At 38.5% G+C, this 18959-nt stretch overlaps 1 protein-coding gene across 1 annotated transcript in view; it reads right to left on the minus strand.

Moving 5' to 3' along the window:
• ABCB27 (transporter associated with antigen processing protein 2) overlaps positions 1-18959 on the minus strand; it is a 231003-nt gene that overhangs the window by 136563 nt on the left and 75481 nt on the right. The window contains exons 3-4 of the mRNA XM_089426388.1: positions 10829-10864; positions 10581-10655 (exon numbers count right to left, since the gene is read on the minus strand). Of these exons, the coding sequence (XP_089282514.1) occupies positions 10581-10655; positions 10829-10864 (111 nt within the window). The remainder of the gene's footprint in view (positions 1-10580; positions 10656-10828; positions 10865-18959) is intronic.

Below are 18959 nucleotides of genomic sequence, written 5' to 3' on the forward strand. Positions count from 1 at the left end.
GCAGCAGTGTTAGGTGGCAAACCTCCTGGAGTCTCTATGTGTTGTCCTTTGAAGGACTAAGGGGTAGCTAGAGAGCAGTACGAAAGCGAAGGACCGGTAAGACAAGATAAGACATAGAAGTTGCAGCGAAGATTATCAGTGTATCTTATATTCCATAGACTGTTGTAGTATTCATATTGGTTTAATATAACGAAGGTTGGGTTGTACATTACTATACAATATTTTTTAAAAATTGTGTATACTTGTGCATATGTCATTTACTGCTTTATATTTTCCACTGTGCAAAGTAGTTCTTGTTGAGATTCTTGGTTTGGTTGTGTCAAAGATTCTAAGATTCTAACCTAGACCCAAGATCGTGGAAATTCAACAGACTCTCTCTCTTTCATCTCTATTTTGGATAGATGATTGAATATTGCATATTGAAATTGATATTGGATGATGTACTCTCTCTGTTGAACATTTGAAGGCAATCTAATAAAGAAGATTTGCAAGGGTTTCCCCCTAGTGGGGTTTTTCCCTGGTCATTAACCAAATTTTCATCTCTTGTCTCTTGGTTGTCTTTCATTGTGTATTTGTCTAATTGTTCTATCTGCTATTGCTCTATTGTCATTGGATAATTGAAGAGTGAAATTGTTAGAATGGATGCTATTAGATATTGTTGAAGTAATAGTTGCAGCATAGAACAAATTGATTGAAAATTAACATGGTATCAAAGCCGAGTTGAAGACAAGCCCAAGAGACATAGAACAAGAGCATCCATCTTTCAAGCAGCTGACTGAAAAAAGGAAAAATCTTTTGGTAAAAATGTCTTCCTCTTTCTTCAAGGAGCATGAGAAGTTGGGTGGTTCATCTAAATTTGTTGCATGGAAAGTCAGGTTGGGGATCATAGCTGGGAACAATGATGTTTTAGACTTCATTCAAGGAAGGGTACCTGAGCCTCTCAAAAATGCTTCTGTTGTTGCCAAAAAAAGCATAAGAAAGGTGAGTTAAAAGCAAAGCAAATTATAGTTGATGGTTTACAAGATAATCTACTTTCTTATGTTGGAAATTTAAGAAGGTCTAAGGACATGTATGACAAGATAGTCGGCATGTATGAAGTCAACAATTTGAATGAAATCATCTCTTTTAAAGATCAACTCAAAGATACAAAGATGAACAATGGAGAATCTGTGCAGTGATATATTATGATAATATCTCGTCTTAGAGATCAATTGTAAAGAATTGGGGAAACCACACCTAACAGGGAATTTGTGATTGTAACTCTCAAAGGCCTCCCTCCCATTTGGGAAACCTTCATTACTACTATAAGTAACAACAATAGCTTCCCGTTATTTGATGATCTTGTTGGAAAGCTCACTCAAGAAGAATCAAGGATGATATCTAGAGGAAGAATTCAAGGATCAAATGCAAGAGAGCCCTCTGCCTACGTTGCTCAAGGAAAGAAAAAGAATGCAAAGAAAGGAAAGGGAAAGCCATATAAATCTAGAAGACCACCTCAATCTAATCGAGATTCCAAGGATTCAAGAAGGCAAGATAGAGATTTTGAGTGCTACAATTCTCATCAAAAGGGTCACTATGCTCAAGATTGTCCCAAAAAGAGAGATGCTCCAAGAAGGAACTCTTCAAGGTCCTACAACAATAACAGTGACTTCAACAACAATAAGTCATATGAAAGAAGAAGAAACTCCCCCAGTGATCATGAAGATAGCCATCATCCTCCAAAGAGGTCAAGGAACTCTGGGTATGAAGGTAATGCCACTAATCAATCTGAATATATTCTTATTTCTGCATTACCTAGTGCATCTCCTCCAGATTCTTGGGATAGTTAGTTGGTTGATAGTGGGGCCTCTCATCATTTTTCTGGATATATGGAACTTCTCTCTAATTTGGTAGAGAGGGAGACAAATTTGAACATTATTCTTGGTGACAATACCACTCATCCCATAAATGGTTTTGGTTCTATCAAATTTCTTTTGAATTCTGGGGAATTTGTCTTGCTTCATGATGCATTATATGTGTCAGGATTGAAGAAGAATTTGGTTTTGATATTTGCTTTGGAGGATAAAGGAATGAGGGTTGCATTCATTAAAGATAAAGTACTTACTTGGCCCATTGAATCCTACATGAGAAATGCCTTCACATTGGGAACTAGGTTTGAAGGACTCTTTAGAGTCATTGGAAGACCTCTTCTAGCTATGGTCCATAATACAAATCTCCAAAGCGAGTTGTGGCACCAAAGGTTGGCCCATCTACACTATGATTCACTTGCAAAATTGAAGAATTTGGTCTCCGGGATCCCCAGTGTTCAAGCTCAACATGATGGAGGATGCCCTAGGTGTGCAAGTGGAAAGAAGACAAGGGGACCATTCCCCTCTAGTGAAAACAAGACCAAAGACATCCTCCACCTTATTCATTCTGATATATGTGGTCCAATGCCCGTGCATTCACTTGGGGGTCACCTTTATTACATCACTTTCATCGACGATTTCTCAAGGAAGACATGGAAATATTATTTGAAGCATAAGGATGAGGCATTCGAAATGTTCAAAGAGTTCAAGGCTTTGGTTGAAAATCGTACAAGGAAAGAAATAAAATCTTCAAGTCCGACAACGGCGAGGAATACACCTCAAATGAATTTATAGACTTTTGCAAGAAGGAAGGAATTAAGAAGGAGACCACCATGCCCTACACCCCCGAACAAAATGGAGTGGCTAAGAGAAAGAATAGGTTCGTTGTAGAAGCTACCCGAGCCATGCTCCATGATCAAAATTTGTCAAAGTTCCTTTGGGTTCAAGCAACAAACACAGCGGTATATGTTCAAAACAAGTTGCCTCATCAAGCTTTGGACAACAAGACTCCTAAGGAAGTATTCACATGTGTCAAGCCCGATATTGGTCATCTACGAAATTTTGGTTCCCGCATGTATTTCCATGTGCCGAAGGACAAAAGAAACAAAGCTAGAAACTACAAGAAGGAAAGTTAAGTTTGTTGGATATAGTGAAGATTCCAAAGCATTTAGAATATATATTTATGGTCAAAGGAAAGTTGAAGTTAGTAGGGATGTAACATTTGTTGAAGATGTTGCACTTAGAAAAGTAAGGGACCTCCCTTTGCCTCCTCCTCCTCAAGACAAGAGTGATGATATGGATATTCTAGAAGGTCCTTTTATGCTTGAATGCGAGAAGGACAACGTTGACTATCCCAAGGAGCCTATGGACCCCTTGGATCCTCTTCCATGCGATCCCCATACAAGGAAAACACCACTTTGGCTCAAGGACACACTACAAGATGTTGAGAAACATGTTGCTTGTGGAACTTTCAAGGAAGGCAAGAAGCCATGCAAGTACCAAGCATATGTTGTGGCTATGAGCAATATGATTCAAGTTGAACCTAGTACCTTTGAAGAAGTCGTGAAGGAACAAGTCTAGAAGGATGTAATGGCCGAAGAATATGAGTCTATTATGAAAAATGACGTATGGGATATTGTGCCGAGATCGAAGGGGCTGATGGAAGCATCGAAAAATACAAGGCAAGGTTCGTAGCCCATGGATTCTCTCAAAAAAAGGAAGAATATTACGATGATATATTTTCTCTAGTGGCCTAATATACAGCCATTCGTTCAATAGCAGCCCTTGCTGCAAGTCAAGGACGAACTCTCCATCAAATGGATGTGAAGACCGCTTTCCTACATGGTTTGCTGCAAGAAGAAGTGTACGTAGAACAACCTCCAATATTTGAAGTTCATGATAGGAAGACTCATGTACACTAATTGAAGAAAGCTCTCTATGGATTGAAGAAAGCCCCCCGTGCTTGGTTCCAAATTCGAGATGTGTAAAGACCATAAACATATGAGAACACAGTAAAGGGATTTATATCATGAACCTGTATACAATTTCCTAAAAATCTTACAAAATCAGCTAACAGAACTGCGGGGGTACCTACCTGTGCCCTGCGGTTGAAGATGCCTCAAGCTGCACTGCTATAGTTACCAAAAGGCTGAATCCACCCAGCCAAACTGAGCAGAACCTGGCTGCTCAATCCAGTAAGCTTCTTAGCAGAAGCCGACTGTTCCCCCATGCCCAGAACCTCAGAACAACTCAAGCTCTTCCTGTGGATGATTCCCGTACATGATGTTCCTCCTCCTTCAAATATTCTTCCTTTCAATTTTCCTCCCCTTTCCCAAATCACTGTCCTGTGGTTTTATCCTGTTGTTTGGCGGTGGCCGCTCTTCCTTCTGCAACCCACCGCACAGCTTGCTGATGACACGCTCCTCCCTTACGCATTCCTCCCTTATATCTTTTAAGGTCGTGAATGTATATTTTTATGTTTTTGAAATCATATTATATTTTTATTAAAATATTCTTTTAATATAAACACTATATCCGATATATCACATTATGATTTAATATATCACATTTAAACATTATAAACATTATGATTTAATATATCACATTAAACATTATGATTTAATATATCACATTGTTTTATTATATATTTTTTTAATATAACATCATAACTTTATACTTAGAGCCCCTTTTAATTAATTTCTTATATATATTTTAAAAATTTATTTTATTAATTTATTAATATAATTTTTATCAATAATCTGGAATATATAATTTATATAGTCCTCTTTTAAGATTTACCCATACATTAAGCAATATTGATGAATGGGTAGAACCTCTATTTAAAGAAGTGTCATGGTATTTAACACTTAGTTAATTTAGTATATAATACTAGTGCGGTGTATGCGACACATACATATGTAGCTATCATATGTATGTACCGTATGCCTGCTATTATTCTTGCGTTCTTTATATTTATAGATGGGTCGTTACAAGATGAAAGAACTTGGTTTGATGCACTATTTCTTAGGACTAGAAGTATGGCAAAAGCCAAGCGAGATTTTCCTTTCACAAGGAAAATATTGTTGTGAAACTACTAGAGAGATTTGGCATGGTTGAGTGCAAGTCCTTGCCTACAACTATGGAGATGAATTTCAAGAAACTGTGTGGAGAAGTCGCTAGACCAGACCAAGCAAACCCTTTTGATTATAGACAATTGATTGGTGCTCTGATGTTTCTCGTGAATAATCGCCCCGACATATGTTTTGCAGTTAACACCTTGAGCTAGTTTATGACCGAGCCTCACCATGTACATTGGGTCACTACCAAGCACGTATTGAGATACCTACATGGGACTAATAACCTTGGATTGAGATATGTCATTGGAGATGTTAGACTACATGGATATACAGACATAGATTGGGTTGGCAATATTGTCGACAAGAAGAGTACTTTCGGATGTTGTTTTAATTTGGGATCTACCATGATATCATGGATGAGCAGGAAGCAGAAATTCATAGCCCTTAGCACTGCTAAGGTCGAGTATATTGCAGCTAGCCTTGCGAGTTTTGAAGCAGTTTGGTTGAGGAATCTCTTTGGAGAGTTATCTGAGCAGGTTCTGGACACGACAATCATCTAGTGCAACAACAAGAGTGGGATTTATTTGTCAGAGAATCTTGTGGTTCATGACAAGTCCAGTCATATCGTGATCAGATATCATTATATCCGAGACGTGGTGCAGAGAGGAGCCATGAGACTCCTCCACATTTCAACAGATGAGCAGATAGTTGATATCCTCACCAAGGTTTTACCGGAAGGGAAGTTCTTGGTCTTCATAGAGCAGCTTGGACTGATTGAGATGACCCTTTTAAATAAGGGATCAAAAACACTGAGCGGTGTTCTTCCCCCTGGTTGAGCTCCCAGGGTGTGGAATGGAGCTATAGGGCTCCTAGGGATGAGAAATCGCTAACCGATAGGATGTTGAGACCTGGGATCTTCCCTAATCAGAGTATGCCACGGTTAACGTCCTGCCCACTCTATGTGATAAACTCTCCCATCTAACCAATGGGTTGAGAGACTTGGGATAAAGTGTGATCCCTACCCTTGCAATAGGTGGATCTCACTCAAGTTGGTGGATGCATGTGTTCTACCATCTGACTCTTTATGGTTAAAATGGATGATTAGGGACTTTGGGATAGAGTGTGATCCCTACGCTTGGGGTAGGTTGGTCTTGCCCATTGTCTTTAGATCCGGGTGGTGGTTATGGCTCCCCAATGATGATGATGATGATGATGATTCCAAGTGGTAGCAGGGTCTCCTCGATGATGATAGAGGCAGGGTGGTAGCTGGAGCTCCCCTGCAGCATTTCTTCTTATTTAGATTCGAGAATGTTCAGCATGAGATGAGCAGCGTCAAGCAGAGATGGTACATGATGACAAGATGACATGATGATCAATAGACAAATATTGACAAGTGGAATTCTCCCTAGTTGAGAGGGACTGTTAAATTATGCAACTACGGTCAAATTCCATTTTGGACAACTCGTTTGATGGAGATCATTATTGCATTAAATTCCTCTTTTTGAGAGGACCAAAATCAACCTAAAGATCACTCAAATCGGACAAGGAGAAGTGTGTTTTTGAATTAAAGCCCACTCATGTGCAAATTGGCAAGGTTGGCTACACTATCATGTAGGTTCATAAAGCCCAATCGACATGTCTTTTCGTTGTGCATTTGTCTAGTTGTTCTATCTACTATAGCTCTACTGTCATTGGATAATTGAAGAAGTGAAATTGTTAGATTGGATGCTATTGGATATTGTTGAAGTAATAGTTGCAGCATAGAACAAATTGATGAAAAATTAACAACCCACCCTCCATGCCTGGCATATTTGTCCTTGCCAAAGTAGCTTGTATTTTAAGAAGTCCCTTACAAGGTCAAGAGTACATTCATCTTTCCCAGTCTTTCACCCCTTTAATAATTATGTTTGATGCTCTATCTTGCCTTTCCTTGCTTTCTCTATCTTGAATGTTGTCAGCCCTAATATTTGATTCTTCTTCCCTACTAGCAGAATTGCTAATAACTTGAGCCCAAGTTTTGGAAACTTTTGTGAAACCTCCTTTCCTTTCTTCTCTTGCTTTCACTTCATGGTTGTCTATTTGGGCAACACTTTTCCTTTATCCTGGGATGGTTTCGAATTCACCACCTCTTTACTTTCCACTACAGATTTCTTCATGTTTTTCACATCCATCTTCATGCGTTGCCATTTTGTCTTCCCTATCAAGAGAGCTTCCTGTAGCAATGCCACTTTCTCCTTCAAAACTTTATTGCTTTCTGCTAAAAACTGATTTTCAATTGTTATTACATGAATTTTATGATCTCTTTCCTACTCTTTAGCTTCTAAAACCTCCAACCTCCTCTTTGCACTTAACAATTCTTTCACATAAAGATCAGATGACCAAGTGAGAGGTGTGGATGTGGGGCTATAAAAGGCAGAATCATTGATGACTTTTCCTCTGGGCCTACTGTTGCTACATGCTTGCAAAAGGGACTTGTTTGAATATTGTTTATTGTGAAGGGCCCGAGTACTTTGCCTTTGAGATTGTTTTTCCTTGCCTACTCCCATTTTAGACGGGCTAGTCTTCGCTTAAAAATGCCCGAAATTGTTTCGTATTGACCCAAACCAATTTCTCTGCACTGGCTAACGAGGCAATTTTCACTTGTCCTATATCATTTGTTTCCACAGGTCCTGAAATTTCTTGCCCCGTTGTCATGTTTGAATGCATTTCCATTGCCTTAGAAAATATGTTGTTGTTTTAAATCAAATGCCCTATCTTCCCTTCTAAGTGAATATATCCAAATCCACATTGCAGGGAAAACCTTCACCGTAAAAATGCTTGAGAATGCCCTATCTCCATTTCTGAGTGAATATATTTAAATCCACATTGTAGGGAAAACCTTAACCGTGAAAATGCTTGAGTTACCGTGAATAGATATTTGCCAAAATTACAAAGCAAACTATCTTTGACAAAGCGTATTGTTTCTTCTCACTAATCTCAACTGATACAATTGATCTCAGCCTGCCTTGATAATTGCTTGATCTCGACCCTCTATCACATAATTGTTCCCCTGTTGAAGCCTTGAATTGCCTTGCAAATCCTGCTCTCTTCTCCTTGATCTTTGTGCTCTAGAAGCCTCCTAAATCCTTGCGCACGAGGTCCCTATTTCCTAGCATACATGAGGCCCCTAAATCCTAGCATAAAATTGCCCCTATTTCCTTGCACGAATTTGGCTCCTATCTTGTAGCGCAATTCCTTTTTTCTCTTGCGCATTTGTGACTTCCTACTCCCTAGGACACAAGCTTTGCGCACAATCTCCTAAATACTTGCGCACTTGTGATCTTTTATTCCTTAGGACACAAGCTCTCTGTGCTCTCCACAATCAAGGATATGTTGAGAAATCTAGGGCATCAAGTATTAGGTGATTTCTCTTCTTATGATAACTACTTGTGAATGCTTTTTACTTTCTTAGATTAGGATCTTCTCTTTCTTAGATTATTATTGTTCTTCTTCATCAAATAGCTACCAATGCATAAAACATAAAGAGACAAGAGACACAAAACATAGGCTATCAGCCCGAGCCAAAACCTCTCTTGCTTGACGAACAAATTCTTTTTCTTATAGAGAGTTCAATTGACGAATACCAAGACCAAGACCCTTGACCTATTTGCCACTCCAAGACCAAGACACAAGATCAACCTTCTACTCCTTCCTCCTTCTTGGCTTCTTCTTCAACCTTGGCTTCCTTCTTGCTTCAAACCTTCGACCTTCTTGAATTAGGTCCGCAATCCTTGACCTTAATTCAGGACCTTCTTGACTACCCCTTCTTCCACTTCGGCTCCCTAGGAGGACTGCACTTCTCCTCGGCTTCCACTACTGCAATAGAATTCTCTGCACTTCTCCTCGGCTTCCACTGCTGCAACAGAATTCTCCTCGACCTTGCTGCAACAAATTCCTTTGAACGTATAGAGTTTTCAACCCTTAAAACAGACCCAAAAAGTCCTTAAGAACTTCGCTCTTCCTTCTTGTTACTTCGCTGGTTGGGAGGCTTTTCCTTTTACCCTTTCACACTTCTAACTGTTCCAAAGCTTCACCAAAATCATCACCGAAATTATGTTTTGAAATGGAGATGTATTACCCTATATATAGTTGTTGTAGCCTCATAATAAGCCGACATGACTGCAAGCTGGGTCGATGTGTCATTTGATGGAGATATAATTATCCTTCTTGAAGCCGACTTGAGGAGGAGACTTTGCTTGGTCTTGGAGGGTTATTTATACTTATCTAATGACTCATACAAAATGTAATATGCCCAAGAAGTGTCCTTCATACATGAAATAGACTCAAATTGACTATTATGACTAGATGACAAATCCTATAGGCTCTCAATGGGAGCCATCACAAAAATAAAATTCGTTGCTCATGAAACCCATGAGACAAGCATTACAATAATAATTTTATTTTTCTTCTTTTCATCAATTACTTAAAATCACAATTACACGTCATTATGAAGACCTAACCTATTTACACTTTTCAATAGGATAATCTCACAACCTTGTGAATTGTCTTGTCTCACAAACCTTGTGTACAAAACTTGTGATTTCTTGTGCCTTCGTCCTCCCCTTTATAGACCAAATTCGATCATGCAAGGAAGGCTCGGTTCAATTTTAGAACTCAAGTTCTATTTGACGAGTTAACTGAGAGTGATACTATTTTTCTCTCCAATCAACACTTGGATTCTTAACTCGTTCCTCCTTCAATCAAGACTGAAGACTAACTTGCTCTAACCAAACTTGTAACCGCCACCTCGTTCTATAGTCAAACTGATGAAGACTTCCACTTAATTGAAGCTCCAACTCTACACATGCCATTTTGATGATTATTCTAGTAAACTGGAAATAAACTCATCCTAACTGAAGTCTAAGTCATGAGCTCGCACTCGTACCGAGATAAAGACAAATATAGGTCTTCACTAGCTAAGGCACAAGCCAAAAGACCTTTACTCGCTACATTTTCAACAACAAGATCTGGTAAAAGTATGGCCAAAGGCCTAGTTTTGCTCAGAGACTGGGAAATTAAAAAATAAAAAAAAATACTTGAATTTGGTTCAAAGTTCGATCACAATGTAGCTCTGATACCAATGAAATGAACAAAATCATTTATTGTAGAAATATCCAACATAAGAAGGATAAGAGACAGAAATCCATAAAGGACAAGTAATATAAAATAATGAATAAAATAGATTGAATGATATGATATACAATGACCTCTGTGACACAATATATATACAGATTGACTGGTCACATTGGTTGAATCGTCATGTCCTTTAATTAAAATGTGTCACTTCACTACATCTTTCCACCACTGTTATTCTAATTCATAACAGACCTAATGCTAAAAATTCATAGGGTTAAGGTCCACGAAAATTATAGTCAAAGAGATTAAATTTCTGTTTTATTTTAAACTCAATTCATGCAAAAATTCTTACGTTTAATAGGTCTATCCATGTTGAAAATGACTAAAACAACGAACTTGGATCCCAGTCATTTGAAATCATTAAATATTACACATGGTTTATAGTAACCAATGTAGAGCATTTGCAAACAACAGGTCAATCTTACACACATTCTTTAACACTGTATTGTTCATAGAGTTCACCCAGATAGAAATTACATACAACTAAAATATTTGTTGTGGATGCAATGAGAAGTGCCACAGTTGCAATAGCCAATTTTCCCGCCTCTGGTCGTGCCTTATATGATGAAAGATAAGAAGCAATAACAATAGACATCAGTACATAATCACTATGAATGGAGAGTCCTTTACACTAGAAAGACAATATGATCAGGAAATCTATTTGTGTGGATATGGACAAAAGAGAGCATTATAATGAGCACTGTTTAATTTAGAAGGAAAGGAAAATACCAGTTTCAAAATACGGCAGAATCCCACATTTGCAGCCTGAATTGAAAAACATCTAGATTGTTAGAACAGAATCCATTGATTAGAAACTAAGTAGCCCATCAAAATAGTACTTATGTTTACGTGACAGTCCTTGTGTATATAATGATATTTTTCAATGAAAAAAAGGTATTTAAAGAATCTTTGCCTTTAATTTCATCCAAAAAGCTTAGTAGAATTTCAATATTTGATAATTTGAATGATTTAACACCTTAAGGACCAGAAAAACTGCTTGAATTACAGATCAATCAGAGCTCAGTTGCTGAATGCAAAACAACAAAATGAAAAGACTCTTGAAATTGAAGCAATTTCAAACCAGCATTTTAAGAGTCTTTAAATCACAAACAAAAGAGAACCCTATAAATCGTAAAGAAAAATATCATAAGCAGCAACTAAGCAAGATTGGTGCCTCCTTTTAATTATAAGTGCTTCAATACGTATACGTACATCAGGATTTAAGGTAGTCACAACTAGGGACAAAAGGATTGCTTGGGAAGTCTCGATCTACAAAATTTTAAAACGTCAACGTATGTGCCTAAGCCCCCACAGGAAAGGACTCAACATCACAGCAAAATAAAGTAAGATTAAGTCTCAAGAGAAAAGCCAACTCTTGCTTAAATTAACTCAAATCCCCTCATTAAAGAGGCTCAGGATTCTCATGGAATGTAACTTTACAATGGTGTTTCCACAGGAATCCAATTCCAACCAAATAAACTGAATGCCAATTCAATTTCTAGTTATCCCCAACCATCCAAATGTCCCCAGTTAGAGGCCCCTTCCATGAGAGAGTGACTACAAAAAGGGAATGAAATTCAACTTGACACCGTGGCCAAAAAATTTTGGCACTCTGGTATTTCCAATAAACAAGTTGAACTATATCATCCTTACCACACAATGCATATGCTTAATTAGTAATGCCAACTCTGTGCAACATATTCTTGACAGCGAATCCTTAGCTTATCTTGACGAGGGTACCCATGCCATGGTCTTTATTATTATTTCAAGGGAAAATGGTTTATTAGTGATTATCTTGAAGATGATGAAGTGGGATAAGGAGACCATGTACTTGGTCAAAGAAGAACTATCCAAAGGCATGTTTTGCATATAAGCATGATAAGTGGCATCAAGCAGTCATTCAAACCCGTGACCATATATATTTTATTATTCTTGTGGAGTGACCAGCATTGAGAGGCTTTTATAATGTGTATTCTAGGAGACGGTGGATCAAGAATCCACTTGTTAATAATTTATTGTAAAAAAGGTTAACTAAAATTCTATATAATAGAAGACCTCTCATTTGTTGAACATGATTGTATTTGTGAGCAGATTGCCTCCAAGTTTAGTTCAAAATTTATTGGGAGGAAGAAATGAAGGGGCTCTCAACCTCTTGTTCTCTTTTTTCATGGATGACTTGGGTTTATGCAAGGATTGCCACTGTTTTGCTGATGGAATAACCTTTGTCAAATGGTAGTTTTACTCCAATAAGAAGAGTTTAGCATTTGAGGATGTACCCCTCCCTAATCCTTCTTGTAACTTTGAAATTTGGTGGATTTTTCTTCTGTAATTACAGATTGGATCTGCCACATTATGACCCTTCTAATCTTGTCTTGGAATCAGATTTGGAGATGTGATGTATTGTGGCACCATTCATTCAATGGAAGGATGTCTTACATTGTCTAATTGATCTTTGGCTTCAAATTATGGTTATTCCTTCATCGAGTAGTTGTGTTACCCTTCAATTTCAGTTCAAAGTACCCCGTTTTCTTTGCAAGATTTGTTCCAGTATCTGAGTTGTCCTAGTGCATATTTTGAAATAATGTCAGAGACCAATGTTCCACGATCAATCATGCTATGATGAGGATTCATATTATGTATCACAATCAACCAAAATTGTGACCATTGTATTTAAGTATTGTACTAGACCATGCTTAATGATCCGTATAAAGTCCTTTTTTTTATCTAGGCGGTTTATCTAGACACTTGTGGTTTGTCATGGCCCTTCCTCTTAGTCCCCATTTGAAGATAGTCCCTGCCCTCATGGGTCATAGTACATACTAACCATCTCTTAGAGATCATTTATAGTTGAGGTGGATGTGTAGGGGTCTTGGAGCAGATCTATCAAGACACATGACTTAGAGAACCCCTATGATTTTTCACTTTACCACCATGTCGAAGTCATGCTAATGTATTTTAATGGTTGTAACACATAGAAAGCACACTTATTTTATTCCCAAGCATGCATATACCTATGTAGTAGTTACATCTAGCCTAGTTGATCACCTACCTAGTATGCTGTGACTTATATAAATTTAGCATTTGAGATCAAATAAAACCAACTCATGAGGGGCTTTTACATACTTTTATGTAGTGAGACCTCAACGAGCCCCTCTTTCCAACACCCTAGCCATTCTTGGACTATTCTTCATGCACGTGAGGCAATCATACCATGCCACATCATAATCCATAGAGTGTAGATCTGCTAAATTTCCAAATATCAGCCAGATTTATTTTCTCAAGGCAGTTAATTTTATTCCCAGCAACTTATTTATTTTCTCAAGGCAGTTAATTTTATTCCCAGCAACTTATTTATTTAGCCAGATAAATTCAGAATTACCGAAAAATAAAATCACTGGTACTTTTAACCCCTCTCTCTCTCTCTCTCTCTCTCTCTCTCTATATATATATATACAGCGGAATTTAAATCAAAAAGATCAATCACACATTGCAAAAACAATTCACCCACAACAATTTTCTGTCATCTATTAATCTGGAAAATCTGGGTTTTCGACCCACAGAGACAAGCAAAAATACAATAATTGGAACCTTTAACTCAGCTCCCACAAGGTCAATTCGGCCACTTAGAAATCAGCCTCAGAAGTAATTTGGACTCAATCAAATTGGCCCCACTGATCACTAGAGATCGGCCTCTACACCAAGCAATTCAGCCCTGCTAATTCGTGTTAGTTTTTGGTAGCATCGGAAGTGCTCTAGCCTTGAAAATTGGTGGAGAGGCTAAGGCACATGAGTCTAAAGAACCCAGAAACCGTTTGGTGAAATTCCACCCGGATTGTATTTTATTAAAATGATTAATATTTTAAATGGGGTTCCTAAGTCTAAACTTAGGGAAATTAAAATTTTAATGGGTATTAATCAAAATATGGGTGAGAATGATCTAAAAGGCGGATCAAGTCATGTTTTAATCTTAGCCGTTGATTAGAGACTTAATCTCGGCCATTGAAGTCTCAACAAGAAAAGTATAAGAAAGAGGCTTGGGGTTCATTTAAAAAGACACAGAGAAATTGAGGAAATCGATTTTCTGAGGTGAGAAGTTCTCAAGAGGAAAATCGATTGGGGAGATCTTGCAACAGAGGGGCAGTGAGATTCCAGGAGAATGACTTTCCAGAGAATACAAGGCAAAGAAAGAACAAAAGACGTCCAGAGGAGGGTTGACGCTGGCCTATGCAGTGCTGACACAAAGGCAGCGCAGTCAGCGAGGGGAAGTCAAAATTCTGCAAAGGGAATTTGAAGTTCAGGTGCCAAAAGCCAGGGTGTGAGACTGGAAACAAGAAAGTCGAATTCTCAGCCAACAAAAGATGCAGAGCAGATAGGCAACGTAATAACCGATAGGGGTGATGCAGAAGCTGATGCAATTTGACGCAGAGGCCATCAAAAGGTGACCCAGAGCCTCCCATAGTTGAGGATCAGTCACTGGTTCTCTAGTGGCAGGGTGAGATTATTTCACCAGTCTTTTGTCCAGTATTTTCTCTGTAAAGGATTGCTAGTTGAGCATCCTAGATTTGTATTTAGAATTTTCTCGTGCATAATAATAAACCCTCAGAGCTACAGCAGTGATTTTCCCACAATGGGTTTTTTCGGGCATTATTTTGTCCAAAAATAATTGTCCTATGTATCTTGTTCTTTGCTCAATTTCCTTATTTCATGTAAATCAAATTTAAGTAGTGTAGGCTGCAGAAGTAATTTGCTTTAGTATTCAAAAGAATAACTTGATGAATGTAATTAAAATCAAGTAGGTGAAGTAGATTCGGATTTGCTGCAGTAGGGGTTCCTAGAGGATTAGGAATTTTCACAATTCAGCCTCCCAGCAACTACACCTCACTTCAGCAGCTCGACCAAGCAATCCCCACAACTCAGCCTCCTGGATTCACCCTCAAATTCTCCCATATTTCTCCTCCTCTATGTTTCAGTCTATTGAGCCACTCGCACAAGAAAAAATTGCTCTTTGTCGTGACTCGCTCTCTTGAGCTCTTGTGTGTCTTCACCTCTTCACTAGCCTTCTTTTATAATCTTCATTAAGCCCTTCCGACAATCCAGTTGTAGAGAAAATAAACTGGCAAAAAAACTTAGTGAGATTACCTCACTCTACCCAGCGATTCCCAGCTATTCCGGCAGTTGAACCAACTGTCCCCGGCTATCTCTGTGCTAGCCCTGCGTAGGCCCTGCATCAGCTTCAAAAGGCTCTGAATCAACTCATCTAGGAAACGTCTTGCCTTCTGGCGCAGTTTCCAACCCTCCCGGCTCAGAAATATCAACTCCTCTGCAAAACACGAATTTCTGCTTTGGATGACTGTGTTGTCTCTGCGTGAACCCTTCTAGCTCTGCGAGGGCCCTTCTGGCCCAGCGTCAACCCTTCTAGTGTCTCTTTGCCTAACCCAACTATCCCTACGCCTCACTGCAACAGCTCACTATCGAAATTCTCCCGGCAACTCCTTTGCTTTGCTTCAGAAAATTGAACTTCTGAACTCTCTGTGTTTTTCCAAGTGACCCTCAAGCCTCCTTAAATAATCTCCTCATTAACATTCAACGGCCAAAATTAGAAGCTAATCAATGGCTAAGATCATTTTTGCTTGATCCTCATCTTCTTCTAGAAGTTACACCCACAATTTATATTAATACCCTTTAATTATTTTATTTTCCTAAGTTTAGACTTGGGGTCCCATTAAAAATAATTAATTATTTTAATAAAACTGTTTTTGGGTGGAATTTCCCAAAACACTTTCAAGGTTCTTTGGAATACATGTGCCTAAGCCTACCTGCAAAATTTGAGACTTAGAGCACATCCAATGCTACCAAAAATCGACACTCTCTCTTAGCGAGGAATGTGCTCTAGCAATGCACCATGTTGGAGCATCACTCTGTTCTGTAACATATCCCTCTACACTGTTGATGTTTCACCTCCTATCCATCAACCACTACGCAAATGCTGCATCTGTATTGTTGCTGACCCTGCCACTGTCAACACTACATTCGTATTGCAACTCCCTCTAGCTTCCTGCATCCGCTTTGTTGCTGGCAATGCCACTGCACTGCAAAATGTTGTTGCTACTCCATCGACAACGGAAAAACATCCCAAATTATTGAACTAATTGTGTTCAGTATGATACCATGTGAATGTTGGAGCCTGACCACTGCTAGTCTCTACGCTGACCCTCTGAATCTACCAAGTTGTTGCTGACCTCTGCAATGTGCCATCTGCACTGTTGCCAACTCTGCTCTGCATTGTTCAGTCTTTTGCGCTCCTAGCCACTGCAACTGTCTCTTCGACACTCCTCGACACCCTCCGACACTAGTCCATCCTGCGACCAAAAAATTGGGCTCCCATAGCAAGGTAATGATCCAAGAGGTGGGCTCCTTGTTGACCACTACCGGTCAACTACCCATGCAGTACACCCCCTTTTCCTGGCAGAAAGGGGTAGCACCTGATCGACGTGTCCGTGCCATCCTGCAGTCATCAGCAGCTTAATCATTTTAATTGTAAACCCAGTCTGCATGTATGAATTGTAAATAATCTTAGCAGATATGAGTCGTATATGTAAATTGCCTAGGTGGACCTAACTTTCTAGTGGTAATCTACGTCCCGGAAGGTTTTTCGTCTCACCGATCCATGATCGGCAGAGTTTTCCTTCAACCTGACCCCAAAGCCGGGATGCATTTTGTCATTAGAACTTTAGGAGAATCCTAGTGTGTTAATCTGCTAGATTATAGTTGTGTCGCAGAACTGGGGGGTTTATGAGGGTCTGTATTAAGTGGGTTTGTCCCCTTGAGATGTAAATTGTAAAAGTCATGATGTAATGTGTCTTGAGGGTTAGAAAATGTTTTAATCCCCTCATGAGTCCTAAGTCCTAGGTCCTAGGTGATGTTTCCAAAGGCTTAGTTCGATGATCCATTTAAGAAAATAAATAAAATAAATAAAAATTAAAAAATTAAAAAATGAAATAAATAAAAAATTATAAAATAAAGCAAAAACCCTAAATAATAAAATAATAATATTTTAAGTGAATGCATGCAAAAAATAATAAGTTAACAATTTCGACAGATGAGATTAAGAGATGTCTTGATCCTCATCGACGGTCGAGATCATTTCGACTTGGATCACTCGAACTAGCCGTTGGGATCATTTCCTTTAAGTAGGGTGCTAGGGGTCATTTCAGATCATTGGATCTGTGAGTCTTGTACTGAAGAAGCTCTCTTGTAATCTGTTTCTGGTTAATAAAAGAAGACTTTGGGGTCCAAATCTAGCTGGTGTTACTCTCTGGAAATGCTGTGAGATTGTTTAATTTTCTGCATATTTTATTTTTCAGCCATTAATAATAGCTTATTGTAGAGTATTGTGAGCACAGGTATCTTGTTCACTTGCTAGGGTTTGAGTGGTGTTACGGTTTCTGAAGTAATGGCAGGTATCTCCATTACTTTTTGAGATCTAGCAGCATTTTTGCCCTCTTTACTGATGGTTGAAGTGAGCTGTGCAGGAAAACTCTTACTGAAGAAGATTGTCGGGCATTAGGGGAAGTTCTCGACTGAACCAGCCAACTCCCGCAAGCATTTTCTGCTGAGCCCAGTTGGATTTGATCCTGGGTCTATCATTCAGTTTATTTTTCTTATTTGCATGAGAGATTTTTTGAAGTTCTTCACAGTGAAAACCTGAAATTTTTATTCTTTAAATTATTTTTGTGCTCATTGCTGAATCTGGCTGTTAAGGGGCCAAAATCTGTAAATTAGTCAAGTTGATCTAGGGTTTCAAATTTTTTGCTTTATACAGTTTTCATTAGGGTTTTGTCTCTTTGCAATTACAGGAACAGGGTCTCTCCAGAGGTATCCTCAAATAGCTTCCTGCCATCAACAGAGGTAGAGGAAGGTCCTCTCTGCGTATGCACGAGGAATCATTCCCATCTGCCACCAAACGAAACTGCTGAATGCGTATCTATCTGTTTCACCACGTGAGGGCATTGATTTATATTGATCGAATCCTTTGATGTTTTGAAATCACATGAGCGGTGGGCATTTTTTTCGTGGGATTTCAGAAATGTTGAGCCGTCAACAGTGAGAGTTTCTCTCTGCGTACGCAGCAAGGGTCACTCTCGGTTTTATTAAATCTGATCACGATTTGGCTCAGATATGTGGTATGGTGAGTAGCCGTCGGAATTTCCATTTGTCGCAGAGAATCAAATCGATTTCAGGAAAGCCGACAAGTAAGTATCAAAACGATTTATGATTGACTGTCAGCCTCCGCCGTCTTCATATGTCTGCGTATTCAGACATCGGCTTTTTCCAGGGTTACGACTCAGTGTTTTCATTTTCGAATTGTTTCTGAATACCATCGCAGTTTGTCTGGTGTGTGTTTTCAAGCTAATCCATTTTTCTCCTGCCGCCACTAACTTTGCTTTCCGAATTTCCTTTCTGCGTGCTAAATTTTTTTGGTCGGGGTCGCTTTAGCATCAGCGTTGTGCTGTAATGTCATGATATATGGATTCGACTTAGGTATATTTTAGGTTCTAGTTTAATTTTAGAGTTAGGTTTTTTCGATTTCATTTTAATTTAGATTTGTTTGTTTTGATTTTGTTTCTTTTAAAAAATATATATAAAAAATAAAAAGATTCATAGGTTGTAGGCTTAGTTTTAAATTTTTATAGTTAAGTTTTAGATTAAATTTAAATTTAGATTTTTTTTATTTTTTTAGGTTTTGTTTAAAAATAAAAATTCATAAAAAAAGGGCTTTTACAGTCTTAGCTTTAGATTTAGATTTTAAATTTTGTTTTAGTATAGATATTTTTAGTTTTAAAGTTTTATTTTTGTTTAA

This window comes from Pinus tabuliformis, chromosome 6, assembly GCF_031772625.1.
Source record: "Pinus tabuliformis cultivar Carrire ecotype Pingquan chromosome 6, CPIR1, whole genome shotgun sequence".
Lineage (NCBI taxonomy): Eukaryota > Viridiplantae > Streptophyta > Pinopsida > Pinales > Pinaceae > Pinus > Pinus tabuliformis.